General features: G+C 42.7%; 1 protein-coding gene across 1 annotated transcript; it reads right to left on the bottom strand.

Moving 5' to 3' along the window:
* Window positions 1–4687: 4687 nt before the first annotated feature.
* On the bottom strand, window positions 4688–17243 carry ELSPBP1 (epididymal sperm binding protein 1). Its single transcript, XM_055309665.1, has 5 exons — window positions 17174–17243; window positions 11885–12022; window positions 7997–8143; window positions 6820–6978; window positions 4688–4845 (listed from the first exon to the last, which is right to left on the bottom strand). The coding sequence occupies exons 1-5, from the start codon at window positions 17241–17243 to the stop codon at window positions 4688–4690; spliced, it is 672 nt and encodes a 223-aa protein (XP_055165640.1).
* Window positions 17244–17533: the final 290 nt, after the last annotated feature.

Below are 17533 nucleotides of genomic sequence, written 5' to 3' on the forward strand. Positions count from 1 at the left end.
TGAATTAAATCATAAATCTGGATTACCAAGGTTTAGAGCAAGCTGATCCCCAGGGAATTAATCCCCCATAAAATGTCATCATGCAAAGAGAAGGGGGACGGGGAATTCTCAAATTCTCAGCTTAGCTGGGTGGCATGGAAACCATTCCTGGGAACCCCAGCACCCCCCTCCACCCTGCCCCACAATGGTCTGCCCTGGGTGCTCCGGTTAGATTGCCTCTGTTAGGTGGGAAGTTGTGCCAGCCCTCACACCCTGACACTGACCTGCACCCTGAAACCAGAGGATCTGTTCCTTTTTACTTCCACCTGCAAGCAGGACACAAAGTCCCCAAAGTACAGGATTCATATCACACCTTCCACCAGGTTTTCCTCATGTTTGAAACCCACCAAGTAGAAGTATACAATGGGTCATCTGGTTCAATAGCCTCGTTTCATAAAATTAAATTTTAGATTTGAAGAGTGGAACCAGAATAATGTGTTTTCTAACCTCTCACTGTGACCAGTTACTTTGTGCCCTTCTGTGTATCCTTCCTTCCTTCCATCCTGCCTTCCTTCCCTTCTGCACTTCATTTATTCAGCAGGAATGTATGAAGTGCTTGCTGTGAGTGCAAGGCACTCTTCCAAGCATGGGACTATCTCGGTGAATGAAATACACCGATCCTGGCCCCCACCTCCACCCCAGGAGCTCACCACATTATAAAGGGAGGAGACAGATGTGGAACAAAATACATGAGTAAATATAATCCTAGTTAGTATGGTAGAAGATGGTAAGAAATATGGAGAAAAATGGAGCAGAAAGTGGTTTAAGGTGTCTGGGAATAGGAGGAATCCACATTCTATGTAGGGGGAACGAGGGTCTACTCAGTACCAGGGTCTTGTCTAGGGGAAAAGCACTTCCAACACAGTGTAGGGTGAATGCCAAGGCCCTGAGGCAGGAATATAGCTGGCCTGTTGGAGAGGAATGGTGAGAGGCCATGTTGGCTGGAGAGGGGTAGGTGATAATGTATCAGAGTGGATGGGAGGTTAAACCATGTATGTTCTTAGAGGCCAGTCTGAGGACCTTGGAGGATTTTGAGCAGAGGAGTGACATAAACCAGATCACCCTTTAAAATCACCTCCTGTGCCAGCTCCATCCCATTCCATCCATACACCTGTTCATCTGCCCATCCCACTCACCCACTTATTCAACGTGGCATTTGCTGAGTCCCTGCTGTATGGCGGGCATTGTTCCAGGTGATGGAAATAGAGCAATGAAAAGGTACTTGACCTCAAGGAGCTTGTATTCTGGAGCCACACAATCCAATGGGATCTTCCGTGACAATGGAATGTCCTAGAACTGCATTGTCTGTTATGGTAGCCCCTGCCACATGTGGCTATTGAGTTTTAAATGTGGTAAGTGAGGCTGAGAAATTGAATTTTATTTTTTATTTTACTAAGTTAACATTCTATCAACAATGATTTTATGAATGATGTAAGTTATATTTAAATATAAGTCACCCTGTGTGGCTATAGACAGCACATGTTCATGCTATACATCTGGGATTATTCTAGGTCCTGGAGACAGGCCAGCAATAAGGTCTTTGCTTTCATATTTCCAGTGGGAGGTGAGAAGAAAAAAAAATAATCACATAAGAGCAGCTCAGGTTGGCATGAAACTGCAGAAGATAAAGTGAGATGGTTAGCTACTCAGAGAACTAGGGGAGAGGCAAGGGTAGTTTGATTAGCTAGAATGGCCCAAAGGGCATTTCTTGTTTTTTCTGTTAGTGATCTCTACTCCCAACGTGGGGCTTGAACTCATTCCCTGAGATCAAGGCTGCTTACTCTACTGACTGAGCCAGCCTGGTGCCCCCAGAAAGCATGTCTGTTAATGATGGGCTGTCTCAGGTTGGGTTCCCCTCATGCCTCCTCTGTTGAAGTGTACAGGAAGTTTATCAAGAAGAGTGCTTAGGATTGATACCTGGAGAAGGAAGTGGGATGCAAGTTCATGTGTCTCAGCCCAAACTGCACAAGCTCCTGACTTAGCTCTTCTGACTTGTCTCCCAGGGGTTGAAATGGCTGCACCTTTACACCTGCCCTCATTCAGATCTTGCATATGGGCTGCCCTGGAAAGGGCACAACTTTGAGCAAGGGAGGCCACTCTGTAGCTGCAGATATTCCTGATTTGGGGCTGACCACTGAAGGCTGCCTGCAGATGGCACAGCCGGAGCTGGGGAAGCCCTCTGCAGAATTGGGATCTGGGGGCATGTCTCCATCTTCATTACCGGGTGACTCGGCAGACATTGTGAAGTGAGCAGGGAGGCTCAGAAAGGCAAGGGGAAGGGGATGCCATGCAAGTAGTACACAGAGGCTGGCGTCAGTGTGGTGGCTTCAGGAACAGGGTGGTGGCTAGAACGTACTGAGTGAGGAGACAGAGGTAGAACGTGTGTGAGGGAAGGCTGGAGACGAGGGGGGCACCTGTGGGATCTGGGGGCAGGAGAGCCAGGTTTCCTGTGGTGTGTTTGTGATTAAGGGAAGATCGAACATCTGGTTGTTCTTGAGCTACAGTGGAAAAGCTCTACCATGAGATCTTCCGGCTTCTCAAATGTCTATGCAACATCGTTTTAGACAATCAGACTGGTTGAGGCTGAATGGTTAAATCTATTCCTGATGTCTGCATGCAGTGTGGGACAGTGATAGCAGTTGCTCAGTGTTTTATGAAAGAGGAGGAGGGGGAGGAGCAGGGAGGAGAAGAGGGACAACAACAGAATGAGGATGCACCTGGGCTCACAGGGAAACAGATTCTGTAATCAATTAATGATGTCTGCCACAGGCATGGGGAGAGAATAGTCAATGTAATCTTGTAATGAATTTTCTTCTTTTTTAAAAAAAAAATTTTAAGTCTTTATTTCAATTCCATTCAGTTAATATGTACTGTATTATTAGTTTCAGGGGTAGAATTTAGTGATTCATCAGTTGCATGTAATACCTAGTGCTCATTACATCAAATGCCATGAATTTCCTACCCTCTGTTTAACTTACTAATTTATTTATTAATGATTTAACAAGTATCTACAAATGCTCCACCCAAATCTACAGTTTCCCAGAAAGAGATAGCAGGTTGCAGTTCCTTCCAAGGGACCCTGGGCTAAGAATCTGACCTCCGCCTGTGAGACTCACCACCCAGTCACCAAGGCTTCCTTCACCATACATTCTGGTCCCTCACCTTATCTCATTCCAGAGAGCACAAAGAGCAGCCCTAGGGGTTAACTGTGGGCTCCTTTATTGGTGGTTATGCCACATACTCCCTCTGTTCTTCACAAAGGACCAAGTGATTAAGCAAAATGGCAGACAAGGTACTTCTAAAAGCAATTACACTTGAAAGACTTGATGAAAATGATGAAGCAGGTTCTAGACTTAGTATGTCCGTCTTCCTCTGAAGATGTTTCTCCTCCCCTTGAAAATAGAATCAAAAGCCAGTATTCAGGTAATAGGTATGCAGTGACTCAAGATGTAACGTGGTTACAAAGTTCTATATTGGTTTTCAAGTCTGAGTCCAAAGGGAGGCAGCTGAGCCAAGGGCAGTTGGATATCCCTGCCCCTCACCTGGCTCATGGGGGTGGGAAGCCACTGAACCATGACCACTGTAATCTCGCTGTAATAGGCTTGGTGGAATAGAGACTTGCAGAAGATAGTTGTGCACTGGTGGACAGAAATCAGAGGCAGAACACTAAAAATGTTCTTAATTCTAGCCACAGCCTGGGGATGACTTGTGGGTATTTTGGTTTTGGTTTTATTTAGAGAGAGAGAGCATGCTCACGTGTGAGATCATGACCTGAGATCATGACGTCAAGGGATGTTTAACCAACTGAGCTATCCAAGCACACCAGCTTGTGGGTGTTTTTTAATATCCACCTTGTTGAGATGGTACCCAGAGCCCCACAGCCCTATTGATGTCTCGTCTGTTCCAGGAAGATGATTTTCATGACTAATCCAAAATTCAGGAGGAGTCACTAATTTTGGTGTCACCCATAAGCCATATGCATTGTTAAGGGCAAACATTGCTAGAAACACCAAAGTTGTCCGCACATCTGATGAAAGGGCTTCTGTTTGTGTTTAAATCCCAGAACCACTGAGTGATTAGGTCAGTGGACCCATGCAGGGGGTCTGGAGAGCTTCCACAGGCCTTAGAATACTAAAGCCAGAGGAAAGGACTGGAAGGGAGAATGAAGCTATGGAGATAGCTGTGGAGATAGCTGAGGACTTATGTGTGGAGGTGGGGGAGGGACCCTCATGATGAGGAGCAGAAGGGAACCCTACCTTTTTGTCCACTGGCTACTCGGTGACAGGGATAGTAGATCAATAACCTGGCACCATGGCCTCCGGGGACCAGACAAGTCCTGGTAATCTCCTTTCAAGCTCATTTTTTCTTCTCACACTCCAGTTTGAGAAATTCCATTTTCCTATCTTGCACACTCAAGGCCTCCTTGGACCTAAAACTTGGCATGATATCTTTCTGGGTCTGAAAGAGTCCACCTCCTTCTCATTTGGGAAGCTATTCCAGTCTCCACCCACCCACCCAACCTCCACTTCACCTCATCTCTGGGACATGGAGCTCACCTTGCTGGGAATCTCAGCTAATCATGCTGGAAGGAACAGACGTCACTTTCACACAGTATTGCCCTGGGTGTGTTATGCATCTTACCTTTGCATCAGCAATACACCCAGGTGTGGTCCCGGTCGTAGTTGTAAGAGGTTGCACACCACGTAAGGTTCTCTTTTGTTCCTTTGCCGATACAGTTATAATAATTCTTGTTTTTATAGCTGAATGGGAAGTGGCAGGGAAAGCCAGGAACCAAGGAGGAAATTCCTAGGAAGAAGAAGGGGATATGATAGTAGTTACCCCTGTGTCTTTACATTGTGATGAAGGCTTAGGCTTCAGAGCCCATCCTAAAATCAAAATTGGGTCCACATTGCCTGTGAGAGTTTTGTTTGGGCTTGCTCAGAAGCTACCATTAGAGGAGAGAAATGCTGACCTAATCCTAAATGTCAGATTTTCTTCCTGGGGAAGCTAAATTAGTTCCACTAATAGTAGAAGAAGGACTATGGGCTGTGTGAAAGCACAGGGGGTCCTGGCGGTGGGAGAAAGAAGGACATTATGTCACCAAGGGAACCAGGGAGTGGAGTGGGAAGCACTGAGAGGACATATTACAGGGAGTCTTATCCACAGATCCTGGATGCGTGAATTTACCACTTGCTAAAATTTATTTGGAACCTGAGTCAGTACTGGTGGGGTTTTTGTGGTCATATGTGGACACACAGAGCCCATGTTCCTAACTGAAGCCCAGCAAGGCTGCATGCACCCTGCCTTCGCTGTGCAGCTTTCCTGCTGTTGACAAGTATTTAAAATGCCCAAGTGTAGTGCTGAAGAGCTGTCCAGAGTCCCTGAAGTGCAGGCAGGCTGGGATGTGCCCTATGGGGAAATATTATATTTACAGAAAAACGTTCTGTTTTCCTTCCTTGAGGGCTTCTTCCTTATCATCCACCAAATCTACGTTTGTTCTCCTTTGTTAACAAAATTATCCAAAACATGCAATAGGGGCAAAAGATTTCCACGTGACCTTTTCATGTCCTTCTAGAGCATTGTCTAAACAGTCCCTAAGGGTCACCTGATTGTCTAGCTCAGGGCCCTGAGATTTGGATTTCATATAATTTTTGTCACAAAATATGATTCTTCTTTGGACTTTTTAAAATCACTGAGTGGGGCACTTGATGAGCTGAGCACTGGGTGATATGCTATATGTGGCAAATTGAACTCCAATAAAAAAAAACAATTCTTAGATTGGGGTCCAAAAGAAGTGGTCCAGGTGTGGCCCATAGGCAGGATGTGGTTTGCAGACCCCTACTCTAGGGAAATAGAACTTGGTCTGACTTACTATCTGCTGTTGGCTAGAACAAGTTCCCCAACTCTGGAGCTTGTAGAAAACTGATACATCGTAACTAATTTTTGTTCAATAGAAATGCCAATAATTTCTGTCTGGTAGACAAGATAACAACAACAAAGGTTTGGGCAGCCCCGGTGGCACAGCGGTTTGGCGCTGCCTGCAGCCCGGGGTGTGGTCCTGGAGACCTGGGATCGAGTCCCACGTCGGGCTCCCTGCATGGAGCCTGCTTCTCTCTCTGCCTCTCTGTGTGTGTGTGTGTGTCTCTATGAATAAATAAAATCTTTAAAACAACAACAACAAAGGTTTGATTGCCCTTTAGATGTTAACAGATTTTGTGGCTAATTTAATAATCTTGCTTGTACTCAACATTCTTCTCTTCACTGACTTTGTGTATTTCTTATAAATTCCCCTGAATTGGCTTCACTATCCTTCTAGTTACCTTATTAATAGATTTTTTTTCTTTAAGTAAGCTCCATGCCCACCCAGTATGGGGGCAGTGCGGTGCTTGATCTCACGACCCTAAGATTAAGACCTGAGATGAGATCAAGAGTTGGATGCTTAACTGAATGAGCCACCCAGGCACCCCAGATTTTTTTAAACCTTAGTATGTGCTTACTCTGTGTTTGTACAAGCAAGTGTTAGGTGTTTCACATTTTGAAAATCTTATATTGACCTCTTTCTTTTGGATCTCAAGCAGCCCATATTTTGCCCATCACACTGTTGCATTGTTTATGTTATTTGCTCATCAGATCCATGAAGGCAGGACTCTGCCTTACTCATCACCATATGCCCACTGCCCAGCACAGTGTCTGGCACACAGTAGGGCTGGATTAGGTGTTTGCTGAGTAAATGAATGAAGGAATCCATCCATGTCCACCCAGTCCCCTTCCCCAGATTACTAGTATCAGCACAGAGGCTCCACTTCCCATCCTCATCCATGTTCTCTGTGGTTGGGCACCAGAGCTTGTTGTTTTCATCCTCCATGCATTCAAAGATTGTGCTATTTCTGAAGATGGAGGGGAAGATGCAGGGCTTGCTGAAAGAATTTCCCCCATACTCTGAAAATAATTATGGAAAGGTCACAGGGACAAGAAGAGACAACAAAAAGAGCTTCCATTTATCACACATGAACTTAGGCACCATAACACTGAACGCGCCCAATCAAGTTCTCGTGATGCTATTATGTCCACTTTGCATGTAAGTGAGAACCCAAATCATTCATGACCACACAGTTTACTGTCTCCCTGAACAAAGGCTTTTGTGTTCCACAGGCTTTATCAACAGAATTATCGTGAGATTTAAGGATAAGGTTGATAGTGTTAAGGACCCAAGTAATGGATGTCTAGTGGAAAGATAAAATCAAGGTTTTATATGGGATTAAGATTTTTTGAGTGCTAAGGGAAGAACATAATTAAGACTTTGTATGGGAATAAGTATGCCCATGGATAGGTGCCTTGCTTGAATCTTCATCTCGATGGAGGCAACACTACTTAGTGGGGAAGCATGGGCATTAGAGCCATATGAACTTGAATTCAAATCCTAACTCTGACATCACCTAGGAGAGTGACCTTGGGCAAGACTTAATTTTACTGGGACCATTTGCTGAATAGAGAAAAAAAAGCATCTCATAGAACTTCCACGGAAAGATTCAATGAGAGATTATATATAGAGGTCCTGGATTATAGTCTAATACAGAGAGAGCTCTAGAATGAATGGAGGTCATTATGAAGTGAAGAGTATGCATAGAATTAAGATGAAATGTACGTAGGGTCTAGCACTGGGTGAATCTGCTTATTGGCAACCGCAATACTTGAAAGCCAGTGTCAGGACTACACCCCATGGTTTTGGTTCTTGGGACAACCAGATTTTTGGTGCTGATGTTGGAGACTCAGGGGAACATGGCCTCAGGTCATTCCTGCCTCCTGTAGTTATCCTAATGTACTCTTTAAGAAGACACTTCATTTCTAGAAGTATTGCTCCCATTGCTCTACCCCGTGTCACCATGATCACCTCAGGAGAATTGTTGCTGTCCCCCCACTCCCCACCAAACACTCCATCCCTGCTCCAGTGCCTCACCGTTGGTTTCACAGTATTTCCACTGCTGATTCTCATCAAAGCTGGAGGTGACTGAGCACCACAGCCTTCTGAGGAAGCTGCCCTCCGTGATGCAGCTGTTATGGGACTTTCCTCGAAAGATGAAGGGGAAGATGCATCGTGGGTAATCTGTACGGAAAGGAGCCCATGAGTGGTTTGACTTTCTCCAGCCATTGATGGGACATTTAATCATTCATTCATTCATCCATCCATCCATCCATCCATCCATCCATCCATCCATTAGCCACCAAAGTGCAGAACAAGTATCAAGTCTGGAAGAGATTTTATTCATTCATTTCATCAAGTATTTCATAAAGAAAGCCTCCTCCTGTACTTTCAACCTCAAAGCTTCCCCAACAGAGTCCCCAATCTCAACTCTGGCACCCCCACCTGCTGAACAAACATACTTCACCATGTCTTAAAAGTGAATCTCTTAGGGTCAGCAAAAGACCTGTAGGAATCAGGTCACAACAAAGAATTTTGATGGTTTATGATCAACAGATGAAGTCAAGACCTTGACATAAAAGGAATGTTGCCATTACTGAAAAAAATGTCAAATATCAAAGAAGTCAAATACAGTAAAATTATCATCTAGGTGCTTGTGCCTTCTTGCAACTTTCATAGATAGATTGAATTTCCCACCACAAATGTTAATACAGCAAATATAATTTCAGACATTATGTTTACAGTGGGTGGATTTATTTTAAGTGAGAAAATCAGGGTCATTTGGAGATGATGGAGGGGTTTAATAGACGAAGGGACAAGGGAAGGCTTCCTTGAGCAGGTTGTATTTGAGAAGAGGCTCTCACAATGTGGAGAAGCCAGCCATGCAAAAATTGGGGGGAACTGAAGTACAGGCAGAGAGAATAATAGTGTGAAGACTTCAAATACAGGAAGGAGTTCAGAACATTCAAGAAACATGACAACCAGTGTAGCTGGAGCTCAGCAGTCAAGGAAGAGAATGGGAGATGATGAGGACAGAAAGGGCAAGGTCCTGTAGAGCTTTGCAGACCAAGGTGAGAGGATCTTCCCCTCCTTCTTTTGCTTTCTCTTCCTCCCCCTCGTCCTTCTTCCCTTTCTCCTTCCTATTGAGTAGTAGGAGTTCTTTTTGATATTTCAGATATTAACCCCTTATCAGATATATGATTTGCAAATATTTTCTCCCATTCCATGGTTGCCTTTTCATTTTATTGATGAAAATAAATATGCTATATTTTTCTTTTGCTATACAGCAGCTTTGTAGTTTGATGTAGTTCCACTTGTTTATTTTTGCTTTTGTTGCCTTTGATTTTGGGGTCAGATAAAAAAAATCATTGCCAAACCTGCTTATGGTTTCACGTTTTATTTTCAAGTCTTCAATCATTTCAAGTTGACTTTGTGTACAGCGTAAAATATGGATTTTGTTTCATTCTTTTGCATGTGGCTGTCCAGTTTTCCCAACACCACTTATTGAAGACACTGTCCTTTCCCCCGTTGCATGTTCTTGGCTCCTTCGTCATAAATTAATTGACCATATATGCATGGGCTTATTTCTGGGCTCTCAAGTCTGTTCCATTGATCCGTGTGTCCCTTTTTATGCCAATACCATACTGTTTTTACTACTATAGCTTTGCAATATAGTCTGAAATCAGGAAATGTGGTGCCTCCTCCTTTGCATTGGCCTTTCTGGGGGTCAGGATATTTTTCTAAGTGTGCAGGTAAGCCACAGAGGTATTCAGGTCCCACTTGAGCAGGGGAGTAGCATTACCTGACTTCACATTCCAAAAAGACTTCTTTGACTGAGGTGTGGGGAATTGGCTGGAGGAAGGTGGGGGGGGGGTTGGTTTGAGGAGACCTGTTAGCAAATTTTGGCAAGCAGAGGTGATGATGATTCAGAGAAGGATGGAGGCAGTGAAGCAGCTTCTTTCCAGAAGCTAAAACTAGGATCTATTTTGACAGAAAAATTAAGTCTGGTTTATGGATTACACATGGGATGGGAGGTAAGGGATTAGGGATGATTCTGTTTTTCTGATTTACACAGCGGTGGCGCCTTGTCCTTATTTGAAGAAACCTACAAATGAGCAGGAAAGCCTCTGCACAGAGTATATATTTCTAGTGATATGAATATCATAAGCTAAGATGTCTAGTGATTGCCATGGATACCTGTTTCGGATTCCACTATTCCACTCATGAGGTGAAGCATCCTGCAAGGCATTACTTGGGAATGCCCCTGGAAAACCACTTCCCCACCACTGTGGGGCAAGGCTAAGATGTTAAAGCTGTTCACAGGTAGTGAGTAACCCACCAGTATGGGTCCAAAGAACATTACTTGCCTCAGGATCCAGAGCTGAGAGAGGAGATGCAAAAGGCAAACCTTCATCTGTACAAGAGCCTTCGGTGATATGGCTGAAAGAGGTTTAATTAAATGCAGGTTGTTGAATATCTTGGCCTTGACTGTGTCTAGTATATGACTTTTGGCAAAGTTTTGTCCCCTTTTGTATATCTTATGCTTGTTCCGGGACCTCTTTTCCAGAATTTTTTTAATTATTTTTATTATTTTATTTTATTATTTTTATTTTTTTTTTAGATTTTATTTATTTGTTCATGAGAGACACACACAGAGAGAGGCAGAGATAGGCAGAGGGAGAAGCAGGCTCCATGCGGGGAGCCCGACGTGGGACTCAATCCCTGGTCTCCAGGATCAGGCCCTGGGCTGAAGGCAGCGCTAAACCACTGAGCCACCTGGGCTGCCCCCCCCCCCAGAGTTTTTTTAAAATCTGTTCCTAATTTTCAGATTCAGTTTCAACCAGTTGATCTTGATTTGCATCTTTTGAACTAGAGGAATATTTTCAACCAGGGGTAGCATTGCTTCCAGGTTTGGTTTCGTTTTTTCAATGGAACAGGGCTTCTTTGTAGTCATTTTTGGCTCTTATAATCAAAGAGATTTTGCCTGGAGGTACAAGCCTCTGGCCACTTTTTAATATCTTTTAGGTGAGTTATGATCATGCATGCTTATTGCTTTATTATCAATTTGTCTCATTTTATTTCTGTCTTATATTGCAGTTATGGAATTATGTTGATTTATCTTGAAATTATGAATTTAGGATAGGTAATGTTCTTTATACATTTTATTTCAGGATAGAAAAAGGAATGTTTTATTTACTATCAAAGGGAGCATTTGATCTAAGAGAGTCAAGAACAGTGGTATGAGGGAGAAGTAAATCCTGCATGTTCAAAAGCCAGCTACTACTAGGAACAATTAAAATGTCCAACAATAAAATATTAGTTAAAACAAACAAAACACCTTTTATCCTGTGCACAAAAGATCAAAATCATACAATTACAAAGATGTCATGGGTTTTGAGAATAAACAGAATCTTTCAAATCTCCTCTCTATTATACTTTGTTTCTGTCTTTCCTTATTAATTTAAAAAATCAAGAAAGAGACAAAGAATACAGTGGTTCAGAGAGCACCATTTTCAACACTATCATTGTTAACATTATTACCCTGTACTAGCATCCAGTGTTTTGCCTTCCGGAAGGATTTTTTTTCTAAAGATTTTATTTATTTATTCATGAGAGACACACACACACAGAGAGAGAGAGAGAGAGAGAGAGAGAGAGGCGGAGACACAGGCAGAGAGCGAAGCAGGCTCCATGCAGGAAGCCCCATGTGGGACTCAATTCCCTGTCTCCAGGATCACAACCTGGGCTGAAGGCGGCGCTAAACCGCTGAGCCACCCGGGCTGCCCCGGGAGCATTTTTTATGCACACACACGTATATCATAACTCATCTTCAAAAATATGATTATATTATACAAATCCACATATTCTTTTTTGCAATCCATCATTTGAAGAGGACTGCTGAGGGGACAGTGTGGCGCCACTCACCGTCTGCCATGCAGAATTTCCACTGCCCATTATAAACAGCTCTGGTTGCACACCAAGGAGAGAAGCTATTGGTTTTGATGCAAGAGAAGTAAGAAGACCCCTTGTAGACGAAGGGAAATACACATGAATCTTTCTGATCTAGAAGACAGAGAGACAAAATATTGTGACAGGGCTTTGTCACAATGAGTGAGCCAAGGATGAGTCTTGGTTTTATTCCCTGGGGGGGGTTTGAAGGCAACACGTGGAGCTTTAGCATCCAAATTTCTCATGACGTATAAGGGCATGTCCAGTTTATACTGAGACCCAAAGTACAGGGAAGGAGTCTCATAAACCATAAAAACAACCAGGATGAAGTTTTCCTCCAGACCATCGGAGTACCATCAATGTTACACAAAATGCATTTGGTAAAGGTCACAAGATCACATTAGTTAATGGAAGAGACACACAGTCAAATAATTCTGAAAAATGATTTTGTTTTTCAATGCTCTTTTCAATCTTTCTGATTACACAAAAGAGAAAGCTTCACTTTAATGCTAGTATTTCTCTACCATGTCTCTAATTCTTAATAATCTCCCTTTTTAACAACAAACAACAACAACCAAAAAAAGAGGGCACGATTCAGGCTCAAAGCCTTTTTGGGACAATAGCATCTAGTAGAATATAATAATGGGATTTTGTTTTCATACTATTTATTTTTGTTTGCAATTTCTATTTATGGCAAGTAGTAGCATTTTTACAGATTACAGAGCTGATGTTAACTATTCTTTAAAATCGGATGTTAAAGTGAAGAAAAGTGATCACGTTTAAAGAAGAAGGCTAAGTAAATGATAGTGCTGGTGGTATGAAGATGTGGCAAATATTGAGGGCGTGGTACCTGGATGAGTAAAATTGGAAAAATGCAACCCTTGGCCTTTGTATTCCTCGGTAAGAAGACAGGGACTTTGTCTTTGACACAGTGCATCCTCAGAAACTAGAATAGTGACTTGCTCATAGTAGATGCTTAAGAAAGAACTGAAAGAATGAAGAAATAATTTCAGAAAATACCACATGAAAAAAAGCTAAATGAGTTTCTTTAATGAAGAATTCATCAGAAGGGTCAATACTCAAATGAGAATTGAATTAGCAAGAGGTGTTTGGAGTATATTGAATAATCCTTCCTCCTCACTCCCTGATACCTCTGGAGACTAATGGTCCCTGAAACACATCTTATGAAATTCTCTTCTAGCTCAAATTTTTCACATCATGCAGAAGGAAGTGAGGAACCATGTAAGATAAAGCATCATTTCAACTTAATACTTTTTTTTCTTTTTTAGCAGAACTAGAATGAGAACTAGAATTTTTTATCTACTGGTTGAGGATCACAGCTTTTCTCTCTGCCTTCATCCTGTCATTCCCTCTTTTCCTCTCTTCCTTCCTCCCTCAAAGATATAATGAAGGCTTACTATGACTAAGACATTCTGATAGGTTATTTATGTGCATGCATATACGTGTGTGTCCTCATGGTCCAAACCTAGGCAAAGCTTCCATGGATTCACTAAACCTATCTTCTTTTTCTTTCTGGGCTCCTAGCTAGAACCCATTTTTTTGGCCTCTTTTATAGTTAGGTGGGACCACATGACTCGTTACAACTCATGGAATGTGGGTGGAAATGATGTCCACCATTTCCTTGCTCAGAAAAGTCCCAAGCAAACCTCTATGCTCCTTTCTTCCTCTGCCAGCTGGACACACAGCAGTGGTTCTTGATGGAGAAGGGGACATTAGATAATGTTTGGAGACATTTTGGTTGTTACAGTTAGAAGAGGAGGGAGCTAGTACCTGTACCACTGGTATCTACTGGGCAGAGGCCAGAGATTTTTCTAAACATCTTACCACACACAGATTCCAGAACAAAGTCATCTGGCCCCAGATGTCAATAGTGCCCAGGTTGAGAAAGTTAGGTAAAAGGACCCTGCAGAGAACAATGAAGCCCTAGGGGATGTTGGAGCCACAATACAAAAGCATCCTATATCTCTGAATCACAATGAAAGAGGCATCCCACCAAACAGCCACACTGAAGTGCTAGATGAGTTTGACAAGAACTCTGTTGAATTGAACCACTGACATTTGCGGATAGTTAATCTGTTACCAATACAGACGAATAAGACATCCTCTCTATCTTCAGTCTTGTAGCCCCGTCTCTTCAGATCAGATTCTTACCCTGTATAATCTGACAGAGGCCATCATAAGGGTGAGTGAGGGATGTGCTAAGAGAGGGTGGAAAAGGCAGACCTCCATTTTTGAGCTTCGCCAATGGGTTGATGAAAGTAGAGGTCCTTAGGTCACAGTGCATTGTCCACCTCTGGCTCTCAGAACTTTTAAATCTTGGTTTTGTAAAGTTGAGACCAGTTAATATCTGGAAAGTGCTTAGAAGAGGACCTGGGACATGACTGCTACACCATCATTACCATCACAGTCATCATTGTCATCAGTGATTCTCAGTCATGGATACCACCAGTATGTATGATGCTGGTGGTGAGGGGAGGGCAGGCAGATGCCCCCTGGACACAGGATTAAGATTATCCTTGGGAGTTCTTAGTAAGGATCAACACATAATAGATACTATTAGCCATCTGCAAAGTAATCCAGCAGATGGTCTAATCTTCTTAAATGGGTTAAAATCCTCCATAATCTGGGCCCTGCTGAACCTCTCTGTTCTCACTGCCTGATTAACATTTCCTCGACCTTCCTCCACGTTCTTTCTTGTCTTTGGCATTTGGCTCATGCCCTTCATCCTGCTCTTTTCTTTATTCCTAGCTTTATTCCCTGTTACTCATCTATATAACTTGGTTCAATGTGGATCAACACTCTTCTCCACTCTCCCTGCTGAGCAGGGAGCCTGCTTCTCCCTCTCCCTCTGCCCCTCCCTGCTGCTCCCTCTCCCTCTGCTCCTTCCCCTGCTCATGTTCTCTTGCTTGTTTGCTCACTCTCTCAAATAAATAAATAAAATATTTTTTTAAAAAAGAATATAGTTACCTGTTTATGTGTCTATCACTCTCATTTGCTGTAAGCTCTCTGAGTATAAGGCATGAATTTCATTTATTGCTAGCTATGTTTCTGGCCCATTGCACCCTGCCTGGCATTTGGGAATCATTTGATAAATGTGTATGGAATAAATTAGTTCATAAATATGTGCAGAGAAGACTTAGGGATGCCAAGTTTAGCCACCGGAATATGGGTGTGGTCTCAGGAAGGTATGACCAGAATGAGACAATAACTGGGAAAGCTGGCATTGTTCCCTGTCTAAATAAACCATGAGTTTTTAGCCTTTGGGGGATTCTCTATTCTTATGAGAAGCTAGACCTTCTCTCTAGGAAAGTACTCATACCTCCCTGTGGCAGAGACTGCTGTGTGTTCAAAACCAGCTTCATCTTCCTTCCTACTGCTAAAAACTACATTTCCCAGACTCCCTTGTAGCTAAGTATCCTGTGAGTTCTGGCCAGTGGAAATGGGAGAAAGTGACAGATATCACTTCCTGGCCAAACAAACCTCTCCTCCAAGATCATCAGACTCTGGATCCTTGTCTATCAGCTTCAAGCATAGAATCCACAGGGCATCCTGAAGCCCTAGGGGATGGTGAAGACCCACGGTGGAAGGTGATGGATCCCTGCTGACCAGATGCACCCTCATTGGACTTTATAGAAATAAAATGCTTTGTGTTAAGCTGCTGAAAGTTTGTAATTTGTCTGTTTCAATATCTATTCTCAATACTCTGATAAATACACACCTTCTTTTATACTAATCCAGGGCTTCGTGAACTCATGCTTCCCCAGTGAACTCAGGTTAGGAATCTCTGGAATAAAGAATGTTATCAGTGAAAAAGGACTTTGTGGAATAAAAGGGCATGAAAACAGGAATGTTTCTTGAGGGTTCATCAGGCAGAAAAGGAGTTTAGTTGTAGAGAATAGTTTCAACATAGCTTGAATGAACTACATATAATCAAGGTCTCTCTTTGTTCTGCTTCTGTGCTTACCACAAGATCTTTGGGTGGTTGATTTAGATTCCTAGATATATGAAGAGTATAGCCTCACACTCACTAGAATGGCTACTTTAAAAAAAAAGCAGAAAACAACAAGTGTTGGCAAAGATGTAGAGAAATTGGAACTCTTGCACTGTTGATGGGAATATAAAGTGGTGCGCTGCTTTGGAAAATAGTATGGCAGTTCCTCAAAAAATTAAACATAAAATTACCATACGACTCAACAATTCCCCCTCTGGGTATATCTCTACAAGAATTGAAAGTGGATTCTCAAAGAAGTATTTGTTACACCCTATGTTTATAGCAGCATTATTCACAATAACCAAAAGGCAGGAACAATCCAAGTTCATCAGTGGATGAATGGATAAACAAAATGTGGTACGTACATGTGTGTATCACACACACAGTGGAATATTATTCAGCCCTAAAAGGGAAATCTGACAGCTGCTACAACATGGATGAATCTTGAGAACATTATGCTAAGTGACATAAGCCCATCAGAAAAAGACAAGTACTGTTTGGTTCCACTTTCATGAGGTATCTAGAGCAGTCAAATTCATAGATATAGAAAGCAGAATGATGGTTGTCAGGGGTTGGAGGGAAGGAGAAATCCAAGTTGTTTAATGGGTACAGACTTCTTTTAGTTTTGCAAGCTGAAAAGAGTGCTGGCTATTGGTTATACAACAACATGAATGTACTTCTACTGAATTGTACACTTCAAAATGGTTAAGATGGTACATTTTATCTTCTGGGCATTTTACCACAATTTAAGAAAAATTGTGGAGGGTCTAAGTTGGAGTCTGATGACACAATCTGTTGGAATTATAGAGGCCTCCCCCTTTTTTTGAGAGAGAGAGAGAGAGAGAGAGAGAGAGAGAGATTGAGCACGTGAGTGGTGGGAGAGGGGCAAAGAGAGAGGGAGAGAATGGCTCAGAGCCCAACTTGGGGCTCGATCTCATGGACCTGAGTCAAAATCCAGAGTCAGACGTGTAACTGATTGAGCCACCCAGACACCCCTAGAGCCCCCCTTTTAATGAACATAACTGCACATCCCTACCATGTTCCTGAGCATCATGAAAGGTGCTTGTGTCAATTACAGCAGCCACCTGCTTATCCATGGTCTGACTTTCCATGTTTTCAGCTATCCATAGTCAAGACAGTCCAAAAGCAGATGATTCTCTATCTCCTCCCTACTTGAATCCAGGAATCTTTACTTTTGCCCTTTCATTCTTTCTGGTTTCCAAATCCTCCCCAAATTTTTCCAGTATACTCACTTCCACTTGTCTCATAGAAGTAGAGGAGGAAAGTTGTCCATCCCAACAGATAACTGGACCATGGGTTCATCTCAACTGGCCTCTTCTTTCTGCATTGAAGGAGGACAAAAACATTTTTAAAAAGATTTTATTTATTTATTTATTTATTTATTTATTTATTTATTTGAGAGAGAGTGTGTGTGTACACACAAGCAGGAAGGAGGGGCAGAAGGAGAGGGAGAAACAGATTCCCTGCTGAGCAGGGAACCTGATTTGCGGCTCTACCCCAGTACCCCAAGATCATGACCTGAGCCAAAGGCAGATGCCCAATGCCCCAGGAAGACAAAAATTTTGCTCCTGTGGGTCCCTTCTTCTTTCACT

Source organism: Nyctereutes procyonoides, unplaced genomic scaffold (assembly GCF_905146905.1).
Source record: "Nyctereutes procyonoides isolate TBG_1078 unplaced genomic scaffold, NYPRO_anot_genome, whole genome shotgun sequence".
Lineage (NCBI taxonomy): Eukaryota > Metazoa > Chordata > Mammalia > Carnivora > Canidae > Nyctereutes > Nyctereutes procyonoides.